Source organism: Phaseolus vulgaris, chromosome 7 (assembly GCF_051622355.1).
Source record: "Phaseolus vulgaris cultivar YP4 chromosome 7, ASM5162235v1, whole genome shotgun sequence".
In the NCBI taxonomy this organism is placed as follows: domain Eukaryota; kingdom Viridiplantae; phylum Streptophyta; class Magnoliopsida; order Fabales; family Fabaceae; genus Phaseolus; species Phaseolus vulgaris.
Window position 1 is genome coordinate 12,916,403 of NC_143504.1, and position 24,679 is coordinate 12,941,081.

General features: G+C 34.6%; 1 protein-coding gene across 1 annotated transcript; it reads right to left on the bottom strand.

Moving 5' to 3' along the window:
- Positions 1-863: 863 nt before the first annotated feature.
- On the bottom strand, positions 864-13,993 carry LTA3 (Dihydrolipoamide acetyltransferase, long form protein). The gene is made up of 23 exons (XM_068634038.2): positions 13,689-13,993; positions 13,544-13,591; positions 12,872-12,926; positions 12,768-12,798; positions 10,641-10,687; positions 10,501-10,545; positions 10,292-10,365; positions 9,466-9,535; positions 8,754-8,936; positions 8,606-8,650; positions 8,388-8,461; positions 7,970-8,039; positions 7,352-7,732; positions 6,937-6,997; positions 6,804-6,848; positions 6,567-6,650; positions 4,201-4,277; positions 4,069-4,131; positions 3,354-3,424; positions 3,176-3,236; positions 1,993-2,053; positions 1,829-1,909; positions 864-1,347 (listed from the first exon to the last, which is right to left on the bottom strand). The coding sequence occupies exons 1-23, from the start codon at positions 13,766-13,768 to the stop codon at positions 1,289-1,291; spliced, it is 1,866 nt and encodes a 621-aa protein (XP_068490139.1). The 5' UTR covers positions 13,769-13,993; the 3' UTR covers positions 864-1,288.
- Positions 13,994-24,679: the final 10,686 nt, after the last annotated feature.

A 24,679-nucleotide genomic window follows, 5' to 3' on the forward strand; every position in this document is an offset into this window, starting at 1 on the left:
TTCGTAATTCGAAAACGAAACTGCATATCCTCTAAAGAACTTCATTTTGAAAAGAAAAAAAAAGACTATTCACAGGAAACAGAAAATCCCTTTTATTTTTTTGCAAAATTTGGGATTTAAATAAATACAATTTACATAGCCCATTTATGTACATGCCTTAATATTTAAAATAAATGGCATATAAAACTCATCAAAATCGTCTCCAGTTTTAAAAATAAGGAATTTAAATCTAAAGTGGGAAAAATAAAATTCTAAAAGTAAGTGTTAAGTGTTATGATTGTAATTAATAATTTAAATTTAAAATTATCTATTTTTTATCAGCAATAAAATAAATTAAATTAAGTGAAATACTTCAAGGTATCCCAACCCGTATACATCAACCATAGATACAACTCCATAGGGTATGGAGAAAACAACCAAAAAATGGCTTAACCTACATACCTACATAAACGCACCCAAAACAAAAAATTATCTACAATTAAAACGGTTGATTTAATAATCATCGTGCATAGTCTAATTTTAGAATAACTAGATTGAAAAATTAGAGTCCATCTATTCTATTATTACGCCAACGGATGAGCTAACTTTTCAGATCAAATCTAAGGCCACAATATCTACAGAGTTTGAGCAGAAGCAGCAGCTATTAATAAAGTTAAATGAATCAAATGTCAAAGATTTCAGCTTTGCTAGTGGCTATTCAACGATTAAACGTAAGGTGTTACCTTAAATTGCATAACCACGTTCATCAACATATCAAATACAAATATTAAGTTAGATGGGGAGATTTACCCGAATTTCCAATTATTGATCCAACCACTAGGCCAAATCCTGGTACAAAAATTAAATATGAAAATGCTGAGGAGTTAGCTAGCAGAGTACCATTGTGCCAAATCATGCCATCACTTAAGTCGGATGACAGATATGCAGCACATGAAAAGAATATTTATTCATCCAAATGGCTGCCTATACAGAGCTCTTCATACAAAATTCCACATAAAAGAGCAGCAAAGTGCCTAATGAGCAAAATTTCCAACGTGCTTGAATCTCGTTGGAAACCTAATGTTAGATGGTACCTTGGTGGGTCTTTCTCATGGTATTTAGTAATTATACCCACGATATTATTATACAAAAACTAATGAGGCACAACAATCCAAAACTGTTTCAGATGAAGAGATAAATGAGAAAAGGACCAAAAATGGGGATGGTATGCTAGTTTGATCCAGGTTATGCTGAATCCACATGACTGGTCGTATGTTCAATAAGTAACAAGAAAATTTGGTTTGCGTCATTATAAAAGAAGTCGTCTTATATCACTGAAGTTTGATTGCAACGCAGAGAGAAATGCACCTGTAAACCAGTTAAAACATCAACATTAGGCACCATTTAAAACAGTATGTACCTTGGCGAATTGCTGCAAAAATGGGTCTTAGGTGCATAGGTTTCACACCCAAGATCTTTGTGTCAATTATTTATAATGGCAAAATGACACAAGTGATCCATTTAAGTTTCTGTATATTAATTAACCAAATATAAAGTAGATTTAACCAATAACTTAATTAACCATGAACATGGGAATATAAATATATTATTGGTTATAAAGAGGATTTACTATATCACACACCAACAAACATGTATGATGTAATAATATATGCAAAAACTCTGCTCTTTGTATAAGAATACACAAGGCGATTTGATTTTGTGATATTTTTAGCTGCTTTGTGCCTAATTTGCATTGCAACTACGAAAACTAGAAAGCATGAAATGTAACGATAATAAAATCTCTTCCTAGTTTCAATTGGGTAATTAAAGTGTCCCAGTAACACCGTACCTCCAACCTTGCCTTCAAAAACACGATGATCAGCAGACAACGTTAAGCTCAACTTAGTGGCAATCGATGGCTTCTCAACTCCTATAGAAAATAAATATCAATGTTAACAAAACATAAAAGTTTAGCATTTAGGGGCACGGAGAAAACAATCCTTAAATTTATACCATCATCTCCAATTACTGGTTCCACAACTTTGTTGCCTCTACCAACAGCAAGAATGCAGGCCTGCAGCAAATGATAATATATATATAAGCCTTAGAGGTACAGTAACAAGAAGCAAAAAAATCTTTCGGCACTACAGCCCTCCCCTATGTCTTCAGACTAATAAACCAGGCAATCTGAAAACTCTTCCAAAATAGCATGTTCTCATGAAATGCATGTTCTGAAATTTAGGCATGCTCAACCTTAAATTTACTTCGTTGTGATGGTTTGATTCTTCATTGCCAGAGTAAAGTAAAAAGTAGAGTACATAAAATAGATTTTGCTTTGTCTTTTACCAAACGAGCAAAATATGGGAGTCAGAGAATAGGAATAATTCTATGAGGGGTGTGCTGCTAAGGGTATGTTTCGGTCGGAAGTGGAGAATGAAATGAAATGGATAAGGATAAAAATGTCATTCCATTGTTTGTATATTTTATAATGGAATGAAACAAAAACTTCACTCCATTGTTCTAAAAAAGGATAGAATGAAACAAGATTCCTATATTATCCATAAGACATTAAAATTTATAAGATAAAACAGCCATTTTATGATCTAGAAGCTGTCCCATTAAGTGTACCCTAAATTGGAGAAAAAAAATTGAGATTAAACAATCGAATGGAACATAATCCATTCTTACATTTTCTGTTGTTATTTTGAAAAACCAAACATTGGAACAACTTTTCCTTCCACTTCATTCCATCCTGTACCTCCAACTCAGACATAGCCTAAAGGGACAATTAAGAATATGAATATGTATAAACCTGAAATTTCCAATTCTCCTTTACTTTCCACTTTCTTATAAAGAAAATCAAATTAGGAAAAATCATGTTTGGTTCACCATCATAGTTTGCTTCTTGGTTGATATAGTAATAACATACTAGAAAAAGTATACGTTGGTCTTTTCATCCTTACAAAGAAATTATATATCTTTATTAATCTATTTACAGGTAACTGGGGTTGGACCTGCACATGGCAGATTCACAATCCACTTGGCTACATCCACATCCACCCCTATACTAAGTAAAATTTAAATAGATTTGGCAAGCAATTTTGCAATTACACACGACTAGTAAATTAGATTGTAAGTGCTCGTGTGCGTATCACACACACAGACAGAGAGAGAGAGAGAGAAAGAGAGAGTGAACCTGAGGGGGGTTTATAATAGCACAAAATTTATCCACAGGAAACATTCCTAAGTTTGAAATGCTGCATAAGAAATTGTGCAAAGCTCAGAATTATTACATTTGGCACAGTAAATATTGCTTTAGAAATAAGATAAATGGGGCATCTACAAAGGTTGCATAACAATATCAGTAAAATCACCTAAAAGTCCCCCCTTGGAATTCCTGTGGCTTCAACTTGCCATCACGTGCCTTTGCAGCTAGTTCCTTGACCTAAAATGCCAATAAACTATCAAAATTGATTGAGATGCAAACAAAAACCTTAATTTCCTGTCTTTCATAAATTTAAGTTTACTTGGGAAAAATGTGAATGCCTAAATTTAACGCAAACATATAAGTACATATAAAGTTGCAGGAATTTGGAATTTATATATGAGAAGGGGGAGGAAAACTATTGGTGAAGGTCTTGGGGATTGGCTGCACAACACCAGCAACAGTCATCTTTTATCTTTTTTGTTGTTGTTGTTATTGGGCTATGATGCACTGATAGTTCAACTTGTGTCACCTATGTGATACTTTAGGATACTTGAAGTATCTAATATATAAAGCACTAATACTTTTATGATGACAATAATTTATAATTTTTTTATTTATTTTGACAATGTCTAATAAATGTGATTTTAATTTGGATTTGCACAATTGCAATTATATATGTATAATGTTTTTGAGAATATTTTCAAAATAAGCGTGTCACCATATCCGATACAGGTATCGTATCCGTGCATCATAGTTGTTGAGTATTTAGTGATTAGAGGAATCTTCCTCGGCCATTAGTGTTGTTGCTCCTTAATTTGTAAGTAAAACATTCCATACATTCCAGTTTCTATCATAAAGTCATAAACCAAAAACCTAATTACCTCTGAGGAGATAGCAGAGATAGTCTTCTGATCAGCGTTTTTTATTATTGGAGTCATCAAGCCCTGCAGTCAAACAAAAGGTTCGAGTACTTTGTACAATTATACTACTGACAATTAAAAACTATCAATTACCTTATCCGTGGCAACTGCTATGGATATATCAATAGAATCATTTAAAATGATCTCACCCTTCTCAACATTCCAGTATGCTGCCATAATAAATATTGGATTTCAGCACTAGAAACTCCCATAAGAATAATTCAATTTTAATAGAGTAAGCAAATGGGAAAAAACCGTAATGAGCAAGATATCACAAACCAAGAATGTAACATAAAATTAGTTTTGTATCCAAGCACTTCATAGTAGTTACTAATTTAGGTGCCACTCCAAATTGACATGGCATGTTTGGTATAAAATCCAAAGAAATTGACAAAAATTAAGAGGAATGGCAGGCATGTTGACACTGCGTAATGCACCAGGAATGTAAAGGATCCAATTGTAGAACGATACTCCCTCCATCCTTATATATATGATATTGATAACTGAATCAAACACTTACTAAAAGAATTTGTTAATTTAGTTAGTAGCATTAAATTTTTCTGAGATTATATTTTTTCATAATTATCATTAAATAATTAATGTATGATCAGAGAATAATAGTAAAGAAGTTTAATTTTTAAAACTAAACTTTTCAAATATCCAATCTTCATAAGAGAGAAAAAGATAATTAGCATTTAATGTTTATGAACTAAAGTAATTAAGGGTATTTTAGTCAAAATATAATTAATGCAAGGAACAATGGGAAAAGAGTCTTCTAAAGAAATTTCAAAACAATGTCATATAATTACGGATGGAGGGAGTATATCATAAGCACGGAATGTAATGTAACTTATCATTCCAAATTAGTCTTGTATCCATGCACTTCATATCACACCAATTAGCTACTCCATGTACTACTACAAGACACCTCTCTCCAACGACCCTTTGGGCCATAGTAGTTAGTATCTTACGATTCACGATACGTATCGTACGAAACGATACGGTTTCACCCTCCCACGATACTAATCGTGTGAAGAATCTTTTTCGTCCCTGAATCTTAGCTGTATCATGCGATTCGCACAAAGAATCGCTAAATCCCGAAACGAAACGATTCCGTATTGTGTGAATCAGTGTAGATTTTAAAAAATGAGTAAGTAAAAAAAGATAGACATAATTTATTTAATAACATGTATGCACCATAGAGGTTGTTTTGGTGAAATTGTGTGGTATATATATATATATATATATATAATTTATTGTATCTTGTATGTATACATATCTTATATATTTAAGTATATATTAAATTTTTTAATGTTTATGAATCTTACGATTCACGATACGAAACGATTTACGATTCATAATATCAGCTCTCCGATACGTTACTTGTATCTCGATTCTACTACCATGCTTTGGGCACATACCAGCACATGATGACATGTCCAGCTGTCAGTCCCTTTTCTATTCCAAGGCAGGTCCAGGCAAGGTCAACGCTCCCCCGCCCCCTTTCTTCAAGTCAAGGATTGATATTTAAAAATCCAGAATAGCTTTATGTATGCGCACTATAATATAATTATAAAAATGTTGATTTTGTAAAAGAAACGGGTATACAGGGTAAGTTGTAATTGTATCTAGAAAATTATCAGAGTTTAGGATCTTTCACTCTCTGTTTTTATTTTACTTCATCTTGCATGAAAATGTCAATTGCATACTAAGTTAATAAACTTCAAAACACTTCAAGAGATTTGATAAAAGGGGAAATATAATTGTAAAATAAACAAGCAAATAAATCAAAGTAAAGTTTCATATGTGTAAGTAAGAAAAACCTAAGCTTTAAACTTGACTGATTTAAATAAATTAGTTGAGTTTGTGCATCATATATTTTTTATAAGCCAAGCGTGTGCTTCAAGTACTCCTTTGTGCTTCAAGTACTCAGTTTGACTCAACTCGGACTATTTACACCCGTATATGACATGACACTCGTTTTGTTTCTCAGACACTCTACGTTAGTTTACATTAATTGACTAACTTCAAACAGCCTTTGTAAGCATGGTTTGGGAGGTTCAACATAATTACCTCAGCAGTTGGGCATGGTTAATGGTTATGCTAATCACTTGTTTTTCCAATGCCATTATTCACATAATGAGAGCTTCTACCCAATTGTAAGTGTCAATGATATATTATTATAGAAGAACTAGAAAACCAAAGAGTCGTTCTGTAACAAGAACTAGAACCCAAAGTTCATTCTCATAAGCAAACTTTAAGCAAATTATTGGTAACAAGATTCTATTGTTTTCTATACTTCAAAAACAAAATAATATCATTAGTTAAAAATTGATGAACAATAAACAGGGAAGGAAATTCAAAGCTATTAAATGAATATTTTATGATTGGAATTCCCACCACCCCTAGACAATTATAGGCAATGAAAATGGATTGACTAATACAATAAAAATATTTACCGTTTGCTTCAGGTACATTTTTGAGAGCCGTGGCTACAACTTTGATAATAATGTCATTCACAGAAACTTTAACATCATACTGCTCTGCAATCAAGGAACAAACAAAGAATATATCACATTGGAAAATAAAACATGACCAAGTGTATATCATTTGACACATCAATAACAACCACAACAAAAGCTTTATCTCACTATCTGAGGATAACATCTCCACTAAAATTTATGAGTGGTACATACCTTTAAGATCCTTCCGAAGGGAAAGAAGAGGATCCAGTATGACATCTGACACATGGCAATCAAAATATGTATTAATTAGTCAGTCCCGCATAAATTAATTTGCAATAATATGTAAGGCATTGGGAATCAAAACCTGATGATAAATATAAGTGTGGCGTATTTTGTTTTGATTCCAATAACCTCTTGGCAATCACCTATGAAACAGTAAAATATATTTAAAAGACAATCATCATATATTGAAGGGACAAGTATTCATGTAGTTGAAAGATGTAAATAGAAAAGATAGGAAATCCAGAAACAATGAGTTCTGCATCTCTACATGTATACCAACAGCTAATGACACAAAAACAGTTGAGTCTTCTGATCCATATTAGGCCTAATGACTAGCATTTCCCTTCAGATATTTGAGTAATCAACTCTCAGCCAGAGACACCAAACAATGGCTGCTCAGAGACCCTTTTTGGCAGCATAGTTCTCATAACCATGTAATATGCATTGAAAGAGTTAAAGAACCTTATTAGTAAACATGAAATATTCGATGGACCTACCTTGCGAATTTGACTATTAGGAAAATCTTCATAAGCATCAGACTGCTCTAGGTCAGACTTAGAAGCTGCAACCTGTTGATGACTTTGAGATGACGTCACCTTTTCTTTAGATGAAGCAGCTTTAGGAGACAATTTTCCTGACTTAATTTCAGAAAGAACATCCCCTTTCAGTAGGGTGCCGTAATGACCAGTTGCATTCAATGTTGATGCATCCAATCCATATTCTGCAATAAGCAACTTTGCAGCTGGGCTGATTCGTGTTATTTTGTTTTTTTGAGCTTTGACCTCACTTTTAGTATCATGTTGGGGGGCCTTCTGTTGTTTTGTTGAACTGCTGCTAACAGAATTCTTTATAGCTTCAATGTCACTTGCATCTTCAACCTTGTAGAAGAGAAAGTAGGTTAAGTATTTTTCATTTGCTCCATTTCTCTTCATTAAAAAAAAAGCAAGCGACAACAATTTGGTAAACAAACCAAAAAGTGTATACGATACTGTCAGATTTTCTTAGTTTCCATTTCAAAAAATGAAAAAATTGTTGGACCTCAATCCTCACCCAGGCTCATTTCATATTCCACTGGAAGAAAATTACAAAATTGCAGAAAATACTTTCACACTTACTGTTATCGCAATAGGGTGCCCAACTGCCACTTCTTTCGAACCTTCCAGAGCAAGTATCTTAGCCAGGTACCTAGTACCAACCGCCCCCATGCAGATATAAATTAGTTAGTTGGTTAGAAAGTGAAACTTTACCAGGAAGAAGTAGTAGAAAAAGAGCTCGTCTGTAAAATAAATCAACTAGAATGCATGCATTGTGCTAAAAACACTTTAGTAAGACATCAGACATTTTACTATGGATATATATGGCCTAACCCAAGTCTGTCAAAAAAAAAAAAATGGTCAGGATGCAACATCATTGCCAAATAACTCTATCTTACAATAGTTCAGTGTGTTGCAGTAAAGACTGTAAACAACCATACCAAGCAAGCAGACAGAATATTTACAATGAACAGCTTGCAGTATAGGGAAAGACTATTACCCCTCTTCAAGAGTTTCAAACTCAAGTGTAGCTTTGTCTGTCTCTATGTCACATAATATATCACCCACTTCAATCTGTTAGATAAATTAAATGTTATTGAATACCAGACAACAAAAAAGGGCATTAATGACTCACATTTTTCATTTTTTAAAATATTAAAAAAAAAATTCATGCAAAATAGAACCTCTACTAGAACATTAGGTTAAAACATAACTAACCTTGTCTCCTTCTTGTTTCCTCCATTTAACAATGTTACCTTGGTTCTGTGCAGTAAAAAATAAAAGAAAATGAAGAATAGGGCCTCCATGTAAGTAAAGAAAATTTATGTCCTCAAGCAATAATTACAATAGCATCAAAATTTTCTACCATTGTTGGAGACAAAGCTGGCATTTCAACAAGGAGATGAGGAGGAAGTTCTGATGCATTAATCATAGTAGAAGTTGATTCTGGTTTCCCCTCATCTGTAACATCCTGCTGGGCTGGTTTAGTCTCTTCAATCCCACCCCCCACAGAAGCAGGAACATTTTGGATGTCCTTTTCATCCTCAACCTTGTCAATGTCCATAGATAGAGATTACATTAATCAAATATTTAAAATTCAGAAATTGATTGAATCCCACAAACTAATAGTTTAAAAGCAATTGAATTAATGATGATTATATGACAGACAACTTATTACATTTATGATTTACCAAAATCCGAAATAAACATATATTTTTAAAATGGATGGTAGAAATATTTCAGTGTTATTTAAGTCATTAATATTGTGTGTGTGTGTGTATGTAATATTGTTTTTATTAAATTGGTGCCAAAAGCTAAAATCAAATAATGGTTTAGATAATGTGAGGCAAAGGTTAAATTGATAAGTTCTATTAGAACCTTAGAAACCAGAAAGCACAAATTGAGACATGCAAGGAAAACAACTGTGAAAGACAATTTTTTGAGAAGAGACGAAGAATAATTCTTGAAGGAAAAACAATTATACAAATTAGTTTGTCTGTAAAAGCTACTTTCTTTAGCAAAATGAAAGTTCTGTATAACCGTAATAGTGCAAGAATTGAAAAGTAATGATGACTTACTGTTATAGCAATTGGTTGTCCAACAGGCACATCTTTTGAACCTTCAGGTACCAATATCTTAGCCAGAAATCTGCAGGAATCAGTCAATTACCACAACAGACATATTATATTGGTGTACTGAAATTTGCATCCCTCATGATCTACACTCATCAGTCAAGTAATTGAACCTGATATATTAAATGAAAAAATGCACAATGAAATAAGAATGAGCAAAAAAATTCCTACACTTCTTCGCCTAAAATGGACATTTTTGCATACTATACACAAAAAGACAGAAGACGACTAAGTGGAAAAACAATTAGTGACTACAATATCTCATGGGTGGTTTCTCCATATTTTTTGTTAAGGATTAAATAAGTATTGTGCTTGACAGTTACCTCTTCTATTCTTTCTCCAATAAAATGCAAAGTTTTCTGAAACTAGTTTCAGAGCACCAATTAATCTTTTTTAAGCTTTGATCTTTGCCATTTTCATGTAGGACACATGTGTAGCTATCAGCAGTAAGTAGGGAAGAGTTCAAGCTGTGTTCCATTAGGCTTCAAGTGAAAGAGTATACTAAAATTATTAAAGACATTATCAGGTCCCATATAAATTCAAGCAGAACAGCTCACATAACTTGCTGAAGACCTTAACACGGAGATCATTGGAGGCTGGTTTCTCCAAAATTATTGACCAACAATGCTTTTGATTTGTTAATTACCACTCAGAAAGAAGTGGAACAAACATACTACTTTTCTAGATGTAAAACCCCAAGTGCATACAGCTTAAATCACAGATCATCCAAAACATGGGAAGAAAAAATTGAAAGGAAGAAAAAGAAAATTACCCCTCTTCAAGACTTTCAAATTCTAGTGTAGCTTTGTCAGTTTCAATTTCACATAGTATATCCCCCACTTCTATCTGTTAGATTAATCAATAGCAATGTGAAAATGATTAATTAATTCAAAGAAGTCAATCTCCAAAATGAAAGCATCACATAAACAGAATTGTGATCTATAACCATCAAAATATAAGAACTACTATATGCAAACTGACCTTTTCTCCTTCTTTCTTCCTCCACTTTGCAATATTACCTTGCGTCTAAAACCAAAAGGTGAGGACACCAAAAGTTGTCCATGGAAGCCCTAAACAGAATACAAATAAAACAGAAAGAGAAGAAATGTTCCCAAGCTTACCATTGTAGGAGATAAAGCAGGCATCCCAAGGACTTCATGTGAAATATCTATGAAGGGAGAAGTTATTAGGACATAACCAGAGCATCATGACATAAATATAAAGACTACCCTCTTTAATGACTAAAATAACATAAATAAAAAATTAAAATTGAAAAACTATTGAGATGAAGTGAATACACGGAAGATGAGGAACCCCTTTAACCAAAAAAGAGAAAAACAAAACAGAAATGGGATAAGAGAGTCTTGCGTGAATATACACAAGAGAGAGAGAAAGAGAGAGATAAGGTCAAAATTTAACCAACAACAGTGGGTTTTTTCTTTCTGTTCACAAGCATGACCCAAAAGTTCATGGGTCTAAGGCTCAGAAAGATTCGCTCATCCCACAAAATTTTAATTATCCCGACAGTCTTGCGTGAATTATGCTGTCGTTCAGTTTTACATGCATTCATATATATATGAGTGACAACAATTAGATTCATGAACAACCTTTCAACTCTCCATTCTCTCTTTTCCCTTCCTTTCTATCAGCTTCTCTTGCCTTCTTTTGATAACTAATACAGCAAGGCTGCTTAATCACATTTCATTTAAAGTGAGGTCTCAGTTCCTATTAGCACCCATGACCAAAACACCTAAGAGAAAAATTCTTGATGGAACATACATCAACAGTTCAACTCCCAAAGACAACATGATGTATCCTCCTCTCCCAGCCCTAATTTCTCTCACATAAACATGAACAGCATTGGAAGATGGTCTAGCCCTTACTTGCAGAGTAGCATTAGCATTTCCTATAAAAAATACAAGAATAGTGTGAAAATCTTTTAACTGTCCCCTACCACACAATCCAGTTTTGCACTTGAGAACTAAGTCTGTGCTTGAATTAGCTGTGAAAAATAGTGCAAAGTAGATTATTTTGATGATCAATAATATGTAATAAGTTTTATGTTTGGTAGTGATTGGTAAAAAGTGTTTTTAAGATAATCTATTTCACTTGGATAATCTAAAATAATCCCCTTTTATTGTAAGATTAGAAAATAGAGTATAAAGTTATTTGTAGTAGTTAGTTTTGTATTTAAATTAATCAATTGTAGGGGAAAAAATGGAATAAAGTTAGCAAGAAAATAAAGTCCTAGTTTTTAATCATAATCTCTACAATTTTGCTCATCAGCACAAAGCTATTTTCTTTGTTAAGATTATACTTGGATTAAACTCATTTGACTACTAACACAAACAACTTTTTTCTACAAATCAGATTATGTTCTTAAAAAATAATCACGTCCAAACATGCTCTAAACATATAGAGTTGGATACTTTCTTTGTAAGGGAGGAGGTCCTAAAAAAGAGACTTGTGGTGCATAATATCACATGTCAAGACCACAATGTAGATATTCCCACTAAAGCTGCATCTTCTCAAAGATTCACTACTGTGACAACCTCAAGGTGTTTAATTCCAAAGTCTGACGTGGGAATGTTACAATATGTAAAAATATAGTTAAGTTTGTAAAGTATGTGTTAGCTTATTTTTATTACAGAATTCAGCTTCTGTTGTAATGTTCACTTAAGTTTAGGATGCTTCCAGCTGACCCTTCAGAGACTCACTTTCGTAATCTCTCTTTTCTGGATAGCAAGTTCGCATCACAGAATTATCCAAGTCATTTTCTTGGATCACTATTTTGCAATTGCATCATCCTTCTTCTCAACCCCCCCATAATAACCATATCTTCCTGTACCTGAACATATTACCATAGTCTCTTAACCTTCTATGTTTAAAGGTTCTCTAATATTTATTTTTAAAAGACATTTAAGTACAAATGAGAAGGCCAAAAGTTGCAAACCATTATGCTACCTCTTCTAATATTACTTTTACTTTTACAAAACATTACTGCTGACAAACATGTAAAGTCATTAAAAAAAAATAGACATCTAACACAAATATGCCATACTCTTTCAACCTAAAAGACTAACACAGCATAGCAGTAATTCACATGAAATCTCCAAAATAGGAGCTTCCATAATTAGCTGTAGAAAAAATAATCATATAAGAGAAGCACACAAGTTGTTGAATGAAGCAAAAAGTAAAACACTAAACAATTACGAGCTTTGTGAGTTGGAAAATGAAACATTAGGTACCTGAAGATGAAAAGCATTTGACATCAGTCCACTGCCAAAAAGGTTGAAAGTTGTCAGCGAATATCATAGTAATGATTGGAATTTTCATCCATTTAAATGCTAACCTTTGACTTCAAAGATCTATCATAAATTCGAGTAATCCCTGAGCAAGATGTGGGTCTGATAAACATCACCATCAGTAAACCACCAAGATATATTAAAATACAGAAGACAGTGAAGAAAGATAGAATGATGTGCCATATATATGCCATGTATAACAAAGAGAATGTCAATCTCAGCACCAATGTCTGGCCAACCTATGAATTTCAAATTGGCCACACCGTACTATACGTATTATGTTAAGGTAGGGATACCCTTAGGTTATACACACACATATATCATTTTGGTCATATGTGGGAAATCCCATATATAATCCTAAGATCGAGTACATCTCAAACATAAAATTTACATGACTAGATATTTGAAAGTAGTCTGATAATCTCAATATCGATCGTTATGATAGGGTGTGATACTATTTTAGAATTTGTTGTGCGTAACTCTCAAAATCTAGGTCAAGAGAAGGTTTTCCCACTTACATACAACATATTTGCCATATCACTACTTTACTGGGGATCTCCAACACAATAATAAAATTTCATGTTAGGCGTCACTAATATCACTATTTTGTTTAAACCAAGACTCCTCATCTTAGAAGTTCGAACTATGCCGTAAGCAAGAATGCAACGCAGATTAAAATAAATCTAACTTCACAAATATTGTGGGCAATGGATGCACACCTTATATTCGCATGAGCTCCCGCGGAAAAAATCGTTGAATTACAAGTTCTATGAGAAAAAATACAAGCCGAAATTGAGAGTTAAAAGCAGCATTATAAGATGATGAAAAAAAAACACGAAATCGGAGTTACAGAAAAGAGCGTACCGAGAGAGGGATCTGGTAGAAGAAGAGAGGATGCGAAGGGAGCGAGATAAGAGAGGGTGGCGAAGGCGCGAGAGTGCCATATGCGTCGATCAATTCGATTCGATTCAGAAGAGAAGAGAGAAGACACCACCAAATTGAAATTCTTCTCCGGTTAGTTACTTTGTCTGAGTAGAATACAATTCTGATCACGCGAGCCAGGGGTAGGTGTGTATTTGTTGATTAAGTGTACACACACGTGCGCACTGCACCCGTGCCAGCCACCGTTAGCGGCGTTCTCCACACCGGTCATTTTATTTTGTAACTTTTCAATAATTTTACTAAATTATCACATAAACAACATTTTTATTTTTTTTTAACTTTCAAGGCCAAGTTCGTCAATAAATTCGCATATATAAAGGTTTCTTTTGAATCAAATTTAATTTGACTATTTGCTCATATATAATCTAAGTAATTATTTAAGTTGCTTATATAATAGTCTTTTTATTCTAATATTTCTTCTGAGTGATTTTGTTCTTGCCAATAAATTTAGGTTGGGTAGAAGTGGTTTTCAGATCAACCTTTTAAGATTGTAGCTTTGAGATACTTGATGATCACAATGAGAGGAACTTCACCGGTTGACAAGACTCCGACGAACAAGTCAGTGAAAGTATTAAAAATATGAGTGTATTGTGTATTGCATAGAATAATGCTTACCTTTGTTTGGGTCTCAAGACCCTTTTATAACCCTCGTTGATCATTCTTCAAGAATTGGTAACAACATCATAAATTATCCATATATTCCCCTTTATTTTAGGGGTGATCATGTATAGAGTATTGTTCAGGTTTTTGTTCTGCTGAACTTGTGCCGAAAGAGAGAATATATTTAACTAGTTAGGTTGTATTAAATATTTCAATTGTTTTATGTTTTTCATTACTTTAACGTGTAAAGTATTTGCTATCTGTCAAAACCGACCTCTTTAAGGTCATTGGGTTTGCCCTCATTTGGGTCGAAGAGATCTAAACTACGTGATGTCTATTGGGCTTGAGCTGTATTTATTGGACCTGGGCTTATTGAGCCGAAGAGACATAATTTATAGGATTGGGTCCTTACCCGATCACAACCAAACAGTACACAACCCCCTAGCCTCAAGCTGAGCAAGGTAAGGCAAAGAGGTTTATATGTGTCTGACATGAAGAGACGTTGGTGCAAAGGGTGGTTGATGCACAAACTTCAAAGCATCACCTAATGGGACGTGTTTATCTGAGTGTTTGTGATGTGTATATGTGTCTCATCATCAACGGTTAGGAAAGACTGTCGTTTTAACTTCCCCTTTTGAAAAAAATAAAAGAGCCAACTTCCTCCTCAATCTTCACCTTTCCCGCTTTAGAGACTTCAGAGAGAAAAAAGACGTTTCCACAACCTTCGACATGTTTCTTCACACCACTGCGAACCACCATGAATTAGGTATGCCTTGACCTCTTATTTTACTCATTCGCACCCTATTAACGATGGCTTTATTGTTACATTTTATTATTTCTAGATTGTCCTGCTTGTTTATGTAGTATTTTGCTAAATCATTTTCGTATTTTATTTTCGAAATGTTCTAGTTTCTTTAGGGATGGATTACACTTTTGCTTACCCTTAGGCCAAAAAAGATTTGATTAAGGAAACCTCTATATACACAACTCGTTCAAAAATTAGAGAGTTGAGGGAGTCGGGAGGTTTAAGTAAAACTAACGAGAACCTAGTTAAGGTTGTTGTGTGTGGGGAGGATGAGCCTGTATGTTGTGACGAGTCATCCGATCCCAATGGACCGTTCTGTTTCTTTTATATTACTTTCTTTACCAAACTTAAGTTATGTCTCCCTTTCAGTTTTTTAGAAGGAGCTCCTGACCAAGTTCAACGTTGCGCCTACCCAGATGCATCCGAACAGTTGGGCGTTTATCCAAGCTTTTGTTATCTTGTGTTCTCAGTTCAGCACTTCGTCGACCTTAAATGTATTTTTTTTTATTTTTTCGAGTTTAAGAGTTCTAGTAGACAACTTTGTGTGTCTCTAAATATTGTGTTCGGGAAGGGTTTGCTTTCCCTATTCCAATCCTCTTACAAAAACTTCAAAGGCCAATTTGAAAAGGTTTGTGCTTTGGTCGACGATCCGACCTTGTTGCATGCCTTTCCCTTTATTGGTCACCCATCCTCATTTTCAGAGTGCTCGTCGCATCGAAGACTTGGACCCAAAGGAGCGAGGAATGTGTGAATTTTTGGAAAACCTCAAGGTTTTTTTTTATACGTCGATGATCTTGACAATAGATTACCGAGCGGGCTTTCTTAAGGCTTATATTGGCATATCACACCTTTTTCAACCCAATTTACTCAGTTTGGAATTTGTTGGTTTTGTTGTTGAACTCTTTGTTTTGTTTCTTTGCAGAGAAAATGTTATCCTCTGTCAGCAAGGCCGAGCTTGCCAAGCGGATAAAATAGATGGTGGCAGCCAAGAGTACTTTGGTGACGGGCGAAACTACCTCGGGTGGGGTGCATATTCAGTTCGACTAGGACGAATGCACCGCCTCAGGGCTAGTTCGCAAAAGGAAAATATTGGAGGCCTCAATTCCTTTTGAGCACTCCAACTCGGATGGTTGGACTCCCGACTTGGAGGTCCTAACCATCCAAGACTATGATGTTGTCGGCAACTCAAGGGGAAAGGTGAGCTTGTGGGACTCGAGCTTCGATATTTCAACTCATAACAAGTCATGTTATCTATTGGAGAATGATATGGCTCGACTGAAGGAGTTTGACGAGGATTGCCTCTGCATGAACGCGGAAAGCCTGCTTGGCCAAGTCACGACATTAGTGTGATTGGCCAATGTAAAAGCAAAAGAATGTAAGAGGGCGGAAGACAAGAGAGCTCATCAAATTGTCAATCTCCAAAAAGAAATGAGCCGCCTTCAGACCGAGAACATCAAGGTCGATCATCTCGTTCAAAGTCAACTCGATGGGCTCAAGAGAAAGTTGACTTGTACAACCAAGTCAAGCAACTAGAGAAGAGTGTGGGCGATCTGAGGAAAGAGTCAGCTCGGAAGCAGAATGGCTTGTCAAGATGATAGATGCATTGAAATCCTTGTAAGGCAGTGATTGATGGAAAAAATAGTTGATGACTCTTTGCTTAATTTCACAGTTCTTTGAACAATTAATTTCTTAAGCTCTTGTTGTGTATTAAATCTAGTTCCTCTATATCTATTTTATGCGTTAAAATATATTGTATGGAACTTATTTAACCTTCCTAAGTTTTTTATCTCAAGATTTTTAGTGTTTAGTCGTTTTGTATGTTATACATATTTCCATAACTCTTTGTATTCGTACAAAAATAAACTAAGGAAAAGGAAGAATTTTCAAAAAATGGTTTTGATGAGGTGGATTCGCACCTCAACATTTTGAGAAAAATGGACGTCCTTATAACCTTTGCATATCTCTATGCGAGGAATTGACGAAGCATTGCAAAACATATTCACCTTCAGCTACTTAAAGTATTTTTTATATTCATAGACAACTCATTCTAAGGTGATCGAGATAGCTTAGATTGGCATTTGGTTTGACCAAGTTGAGTCGTCTTTTAGAAACCTCGTTTGTTGAGCAGGTCCAAACCCATAGTACGGTTGTGGATTGGCTAAGTTGGTTCATAGAACATGAACATTTGAGTGATCTGAATTTACGGTTAGCTAAGTTGATTGTTAAAAACGAAGTAATGAGTTGTCCAACCTTAGGGTTCAACCAAGTTGATTTGTAGAAAACCGTAATAATCAAGTTTGTCTAACCTTAGGGTTCGACCAGGTCGGTTTGTAGAATAACGTAATAATTGAGTTGGTCCAATCTTAGGGTTCGGGAAAATCGATTTGTAGAAAAACATAATAACCAAGTTGGTCAGACCTTAAGGTTCAACCAAGTCAATTTGTAGAAAACATAGTAATTGAGTTGGTCCGACTTTAGGGTTCAGCCAAGTCGATTTGTAGAAAAAGTATTTATGGAAATACCAACTTTATCAACGGACGACCTCGTTAAAAACTCTTCTAAGGGAAAAAAAAGTGTCTTCATAATGAAATCGTAAATTGTTTGTCTTGAAACACAAAAAAAAAAGAATTTGCTTAACTAAAGTAAAACTTGAGGCTAGCAGCATTCCATGTTCTTAGGATGGCTCCGCTGTCAAGAGTTTCCAGCCGATAAGTCCCATTTCCGAGTACTTCGACTACTAGGTACGAGCTAGACCACTTTGGAGACAGCTTGTTGTCAATTTGATAAGGGTGAGCCTTTCGTAACACCAGGTCGCCCACCCTGAATTATCGAGGGCTTACCATGGTTTTGTATTTCAGCTCCACTCTTCTCTTCAATGGCTCCGAGTTTATTCGTGCGATGTCGTGAACTTCCTCAAGTAAGTCTTGTTAGAATGTATGGTTTTAAACTAGAGGGGGGGTGAATGGTTTAAAGAGGGTCTTCGCAAACTTTTAAGTCAAGAAATGAAATTACTTCGAGAAACAGTTGATAAGGAAATCAGTTTGACAAAACACAAAGCAAAAAACACAACACCAGAAAAACAATCGATTGTTTATACGAGTTCACAAATATTAAAACTGAATTTAAAGAGTTAAGGATAGAGAGAATGCACACAGAGGTTTATACTGGTTCACTCTAAACCTAGAGCTACATTCAGTCTTCCCAGAAACCACTGGGGAATCCACTAAGCATTCAACCCTAGATTACTTAGAACACAACCAAAGTAGTGACCTTGATCCCCTCAAGACACACACTCCCTTTGGTCCAGCACAACTACACTGAGAATGCTAATCTTGATCCCTCAAGAACACACATCACTTCTCAACAAAACACACAAAGTTTCTTTCAACAAATACAAAGGATTACTCTTGTTACAGAACAAATCTGAAATCAAATACAAGATGAAAATCCTATCTCACACTCTTTGATCAATGCAATCTCTAAGCAATTCTCAACTCTTCAAAAATCTCAATCTCTTGAAAAACTCAAATTTGGTTTTTTGTATATATTCAAAGTTGTTGTTTATTATCAAATCTTAACAAACTATTCATTGCATTTAAAGATTGGTCAAAGCATTAAAAACTGAGCGTAAATAGTTAGAAAAACATTTAATGCTCAATCAAAGCACAAAACAGTTTTCTTTTATGGTACCAAAACAAACAATCAATTGTTTCCACGATTCAATCGGTTGTTTTGGTTTTGACAGCAAGTCAACCATTGAAAACAGTTTTCAACCTTTCTAAAAACTCCTAATTATAAAGTTGTTTCGACAAAACAACAAGTTGTTTTTCACTTAGTTTGAAAAACACTTTTCTTTTAAAAGGATTGAGAATGCTTATGCTTTGGATTCAATCAAGAGTGGATTATACATAAAATATACCCCAAATCCTAACTAAAAGACAACTCAGAAACAGCAAGCACATCCAGCCTTTCATCAACCTTCAAAGGGTTTGGATTCTTCAAAGCTTGAACACACTTGGTTTAACAATCTCCCCCTATTTGATGAAGACAAATCCTTGATTGCTTGTGTTGGATTGATTGAATCTGAAGCAGTTCCTGCAAGATACAGTTTTAAGCATAGCATAGAACTTCTGATATATGGTTAGCACAAAAACAGAAACAGTATATCAGAGCAAAATATCAGAGCAAAAACCTATAAGGCTTTAACCGACCATACAAACTGTTTTGCAGAAATTAATAACAAAAAAACAAACACACAACATAAATCTCCCCCTATTTGTCTTCACAAATAGACAAAAAGAATAGATATAAATATAATTGTTCTTGATAAAACAAAATTAAAGAGCAGAAGCAAAAAAACAGAAAAACTGATACAACACTAAAAACAATCGGTTGTTCCGAGATATCAACCGGTTGTTTTTCTTCTTCAGTCATCTTTGGCATATTGTAGATCAAAAATCTGGTTCTGAACAACTTTAATCTGTTCATCCAAAGTCATGAAGCATGAATCCATGTTGTTGAACCTGTTATCAATGCTCTGGATGTTGCTTACGCACAGATCATGGAGATTTCTTTGATTCTCCGCAAATCCATCAAGCCTATTGACCATGTATCTCTCAAAAGAAGACATGGTTGGCATCCCTTCTTCCTGATTTACAGCACTAAGTCCAGCATCTTGATTTGTTTCAGGAAGATCTTCATGTTGAAAATCCATATCAGCAGCATGTTCTTCTTCATCAAGATCAGCAGCAACACTTGATGAGGCACCTGTTAGAATATATGGCCTTAAACGAGAGGGGGGTGAATTGTTTAAGGAGGATTTTCGCAAACTTTGAAGGTATAATGAAATTCAATGTTGAATTACAGAGAAAGAAATCAAATAAACAAAGAACCAAAACTATTTCAAGATGATATCAGAAAAACAATCGGTTGTTTTCTTCGAAACAATCAGTTGTTTTTATCAGCAGTTTATAAAAACAACTTAAAAACAGAATTTAAAGAGTTAAGGGTAAGAGATAAGCAGCAAGCAATTTATACTGGTTCACTCTTACACCAAGAGCTACATCCAGTCCCCAGAAACCACTGGGTATTCCACTATGCAATCAAAACCAGATTACAAACACCACACACCAAAGTAGTGACCTTGAACCCCTCAAGAAACACACTACCTTTGGCAAACCACACCAAGAGTGTTGATCTTGAACCCCTCAAGAACACACAACACTCCTTGGCAACACAACTACAGAAATACAGTAATCAAGGAAGAAAGGAATAGAATACACCTGAGTATTACAAAGATTAAAGTTCAGAATTACAACCCAATCCTATTCCACACACTTAAGAATGATCCAAAGCTCTTTCAAATCTTGGAAAACTGTTTTGATAAACTCTTTATGTTACTTCAAGATTAGGAGCGTAAAACTACCTTTATATAGACCCACCAAGTGGTCAAAAGCATTTAATAAAGGAGCCAAGTTAGTTAGGATCATTTAAAACATATTAAAACCGCTTAACAGAATTCTGTTAAGGTTTTCAGGAAAACAATCGGTTGTTTTGTCGAAACAATCGATTGTTTTGGTTTGACAGCAAAGTCAACCAAGTTTTTCAAAAACAGCTAAGGCAAAACAACCTGTTGTTAGGTAAAACAACTTGTTGAATTTTTGACAGCTTTTTAGAAAACACATCTTTTCAAAAGGTTAAAGATTCAAATGAACTTGGATCATCTTAAGGAGTGAATTAACAAGTTTCAAACAATTAGACAACACACACACACCCAGCAGCAAGGTCTTCAAGCTTTCCTCTTGGATTTGGAGACATCAAAGCATCTTGTTCAACAATCTCCCCCTATTTGATGAAGACAAACCCCTGGTTTGTTTGTGTTGTTGTTTTTGAACTTGAAAGGTCCTGCAAAACAGAATTTGTGCATATACAAAGCAAGCATACCAACAGGATACCAAGGCACACAAAACCAGTTTTCTGCATAATCCTTTAAGCAGAAAAACCAGTCAAATAACCATAAAATCCAGTGCCAAAATGAGACTTGTGTGAGGCAAAACTATGGTGAATAAGAGCATGGAAACAATAGAATTTAAACCATGATAAAACCAGATAACACCATAGTGTATCAACAGCAACACAACACATAAAACCACACCATTCTCCCCCAATTTGTCTTCTCAAATAGAATGAAAGAAGGGATACAAACAGCAGAATTTCCAGCATTGAAAACCAGCATATAGCAGCAACATGATAAACCAGAAAACTTGTGTGTTGTAGCAGCACCATTGCAGCAATAAATCTTTGATACCATATCAGAATTGCAGCAAAATCTATGGTGTATCAGAGCTATGACAGCAGCAGAATCAAAGTACCATAGACCCCAGAAATGTCAGCAAGGAGACCACAATTTCTCCCCTTATCTTTTCTTCATCCAGCAATTCAAATTGGTCAAATGATTGCTCAAGACTTGGATTTGGTAGACACATTCTCTCTTCTGTTAAGAGCAAACCTTCCAGATAATCCAAAGATACATTCACAAATATTCATCAACCCCAAGACCACCAATGTGGTTGCCATTCATAAAAAGCTTTGAATTTCAAGGAAAACAAAGAATATATCTCTTTATGATCTAATTCAGAGGCACAAAGAATGCATATTTGACACATAATGGGCTATGAAAGAAAAGAACCAGTTGTAATCATGCATAAGAAATCATGACAGCTTTATTCAAATGTTCCAGAGGTAAAACAATCGGTTGTTTCGTGAAAACAATCGGTTGTTTTTCTGAGACAGCAAGAAAATGTTATTTTTCAAAGCAAATCATCTTTCAAAGTGATGGGAAATGCATAATGAAATACATTCATACCTTTGCATTACCTCAAGCATGTTTAGAATCTCATTTGGTCTTATGAAGCCAAAAGCATAGGATGAACATGTACAACATACTTTACATAGGTCAGGAATTTTGACTTGTCAAGAATTTGAGTAAAGTGTATGCTCTTGAACCAGAAGCATCACTTTGATCATTCTTCATCATAACACTTGTACTTGAAGGGTCCTGTAACACAAAATTGATACATATACAAAGCAAGTATAGCAACAAGATAACAAGACACACACAAACCAGTTTTCTGCATATACAACATTAGCAGAAAAACCATAAAAAATTGAAGTAATCAAGTGCTTTCAAGTGTAGAGAAGCAACAACAGAAGCAACAACATAATGCATAAGTTTAAAGCTAACTATACAACCAAATCAAGCATAAACTTCTCCCCCTATTTGATCTACAAATAGACAATGAGGAGGGTTGTACAAAGCAGAAATCATAATGATAATAGAGTAGTCTAGCAATACAAACAATTTTGACATTTCAAGAATATAACATATCATAGAGCTTTCAAGAAAACAAGTGGATATAATCTTTTATTATCATACTTTGAGGCACACTCAATGCGTATTTGTCCAAAAGCAAGATTTGAAAAAGAGAAATAGGTTTAATCATGCATAAGCAAACTTGACAGCATTATACAAAGGTGTCAGAGGAAAAACAATCGGTTGTTTCGAAAAAACAATCGGTTGTTTTACTGTGACAGCAAAAAGAACATTTTTCATAACCAAAAATTACCTTTTAAATTGATGAAAATGCAATATGCAATTTGTTCATACCTTTGCACAGAGAACCCCAATAGATTCACTAAAAAAGAAGACTTTGAGATGTTCATATGGTCACAAGACACACTTACATAAATTGAGAAATGAAAACACACATACTCTCTTTATTCTTGAAGTTTCTCTCTTAAGCACCCACTTATGCATGTGCCAAGATGTCTCTTGACATTCAAAGAACCTTGCAAGACATATACAATTGAAAGAACAGGCACAGAGACAGATTTTGCTTTTGATGGTTTCCCCTTTAGCAGTCATTCTTCAAGTCCAAAAGTGATTCTTGGCTGCCAAGGATACCTACAAGAAAAGATTAAGAAGCAAGATTTGGTCCCCTTATGAATTTGGGTCCTATGATGTTAGTAGGAGTCTTAAGAACCTTAGAAACCTTAGGAACCCATTTCAAAATACCTTTAGGAACAAAAAACCTTCTTACTCTGCAGAATCTAATAGTGTGGCCCCTTTTCATGCAGTAATGACAAATTTCAACCGATTGTTTCGATAAAACAACAGGTTGTTTTTCAAAGAAACTTGAAAAGGGTTTTGAAACAGATTTGTTCTTGCTGTTTGGATTAAACCCCAACCCAGCCTTGCCAAAAACACATTTTTGAGAAGGAAGAACAGTTTCAAGATTGGATTGGCCTTTGGAAAACTTGTCCATGGTTTTCAAAAGATATTGAACCTTCTTTTGAAGAGATTCACAATTTTCACAAAAACTTGAATCAACACACTTACAAGAAGAGTTTTGGTAAATCATTTCCAAATTTTCAAAATCAGTTTTTGAATTGTTCAACTCTTCTTCCAAGATCTTGACTCTATTTTCCAATGAGTTGTTCAAATCTTTCAACCGTTTATTCAAAAGGGCCAACCTATTAGCTTCTTCATGAGTCTCATTGAAGGCCTCAAGAAGTTGGCTATAGTTTTGAACATTAATGGAAGAACTTGAACTTACACTGCTTGTGTCACTTTCTTGTCTTGTCATTTGACATAAGATTGCTTCTTCTTCATCACTTGAAGAGGAGCTTGATGAGTCATCATTATAAGCTCTTCTTGATTTTCCTTTCTGTTCATGCTTTTTGAAGTTTTTCCTCTTTTTGTTGGGACATTCAGTTTTAATATGACCCTGTTCACCACATCCAAAGCATGTATATTTGTTAGTGTTAAACTCAGTAGGTTTCTTGTTATCATACCTGTTGAATGAGTCACTTTTGTTGTTTCTCTTCTTTAGGGACTTGCTGAATTTCTTAAACAACAACTTAAATGTTTCCTCTTCACTCTCATCACTTGAGTATTGACAGTTTTTGTTCCCTGCAGCTTGACTTGATCCAGATTCTTCTTTTTTCATAAGACAAACCTCTTTTCTGGATTCTGAAGAGAAAGATTCAACAAAAGATTCTTCTTTGTCCATCAAGGCACTCCTTGGATTCTTGTGATACTCTTCAAGGGTATTCCACATTTCTTTGGCAGAACTACATTCTGAAACCTTGAGAAATTCATTAGAATCAAGTGCAGATACAATGATGTTCATAGCTACACAATCAAGATGTTCTCTTTCAGAAGAAACATTTTCAGATATAGGCAAGAGATAGCTATTTGTAATAACATTCAAGATTTTTCTATCTATAGATTCAACAAAGAATTTCATTCTTATGCACCACAATTCATATTTCATACCACAGAACAAAGGTGGTTTGCTTAAACATGCACCTTCCCCAAAAGAAAACTTTTCAGCCATTTAAAAAAGATTTAGGATCAAAACTTGAATAACTTTCAAGAACCAAGCTCTTGATGCCAATTGTTAGAATATATGGCCTTAAACGAGAGGGGGGGTGAATTGTTTAAGGA

Bases quoted from the DNA above. Each gene is read 5' to 3' on its own strand.
- LTA3 (XM_068634038.2), bottom strand. From the start codon at position 13,768: ATGGCACTCTCGCGCCTTCGCCACCCTCTCTTATCTCGCTCCCTTCGC. The intron at 10,366-10,500 runs GTCAGTTTGCAT...TTAATCTAACAG, and splicing joins GGAAGAAAGAAGGAGAAAAG to ATAGAAGTGGGGGATATACT. The intron at 3,237-3,353 runs GTGATTTTACTG...TTTCTTATGCAG, and splicing joins TTCCAAGGGGGGACTTTTAG to CATTTCAAACTTAGGAATGT.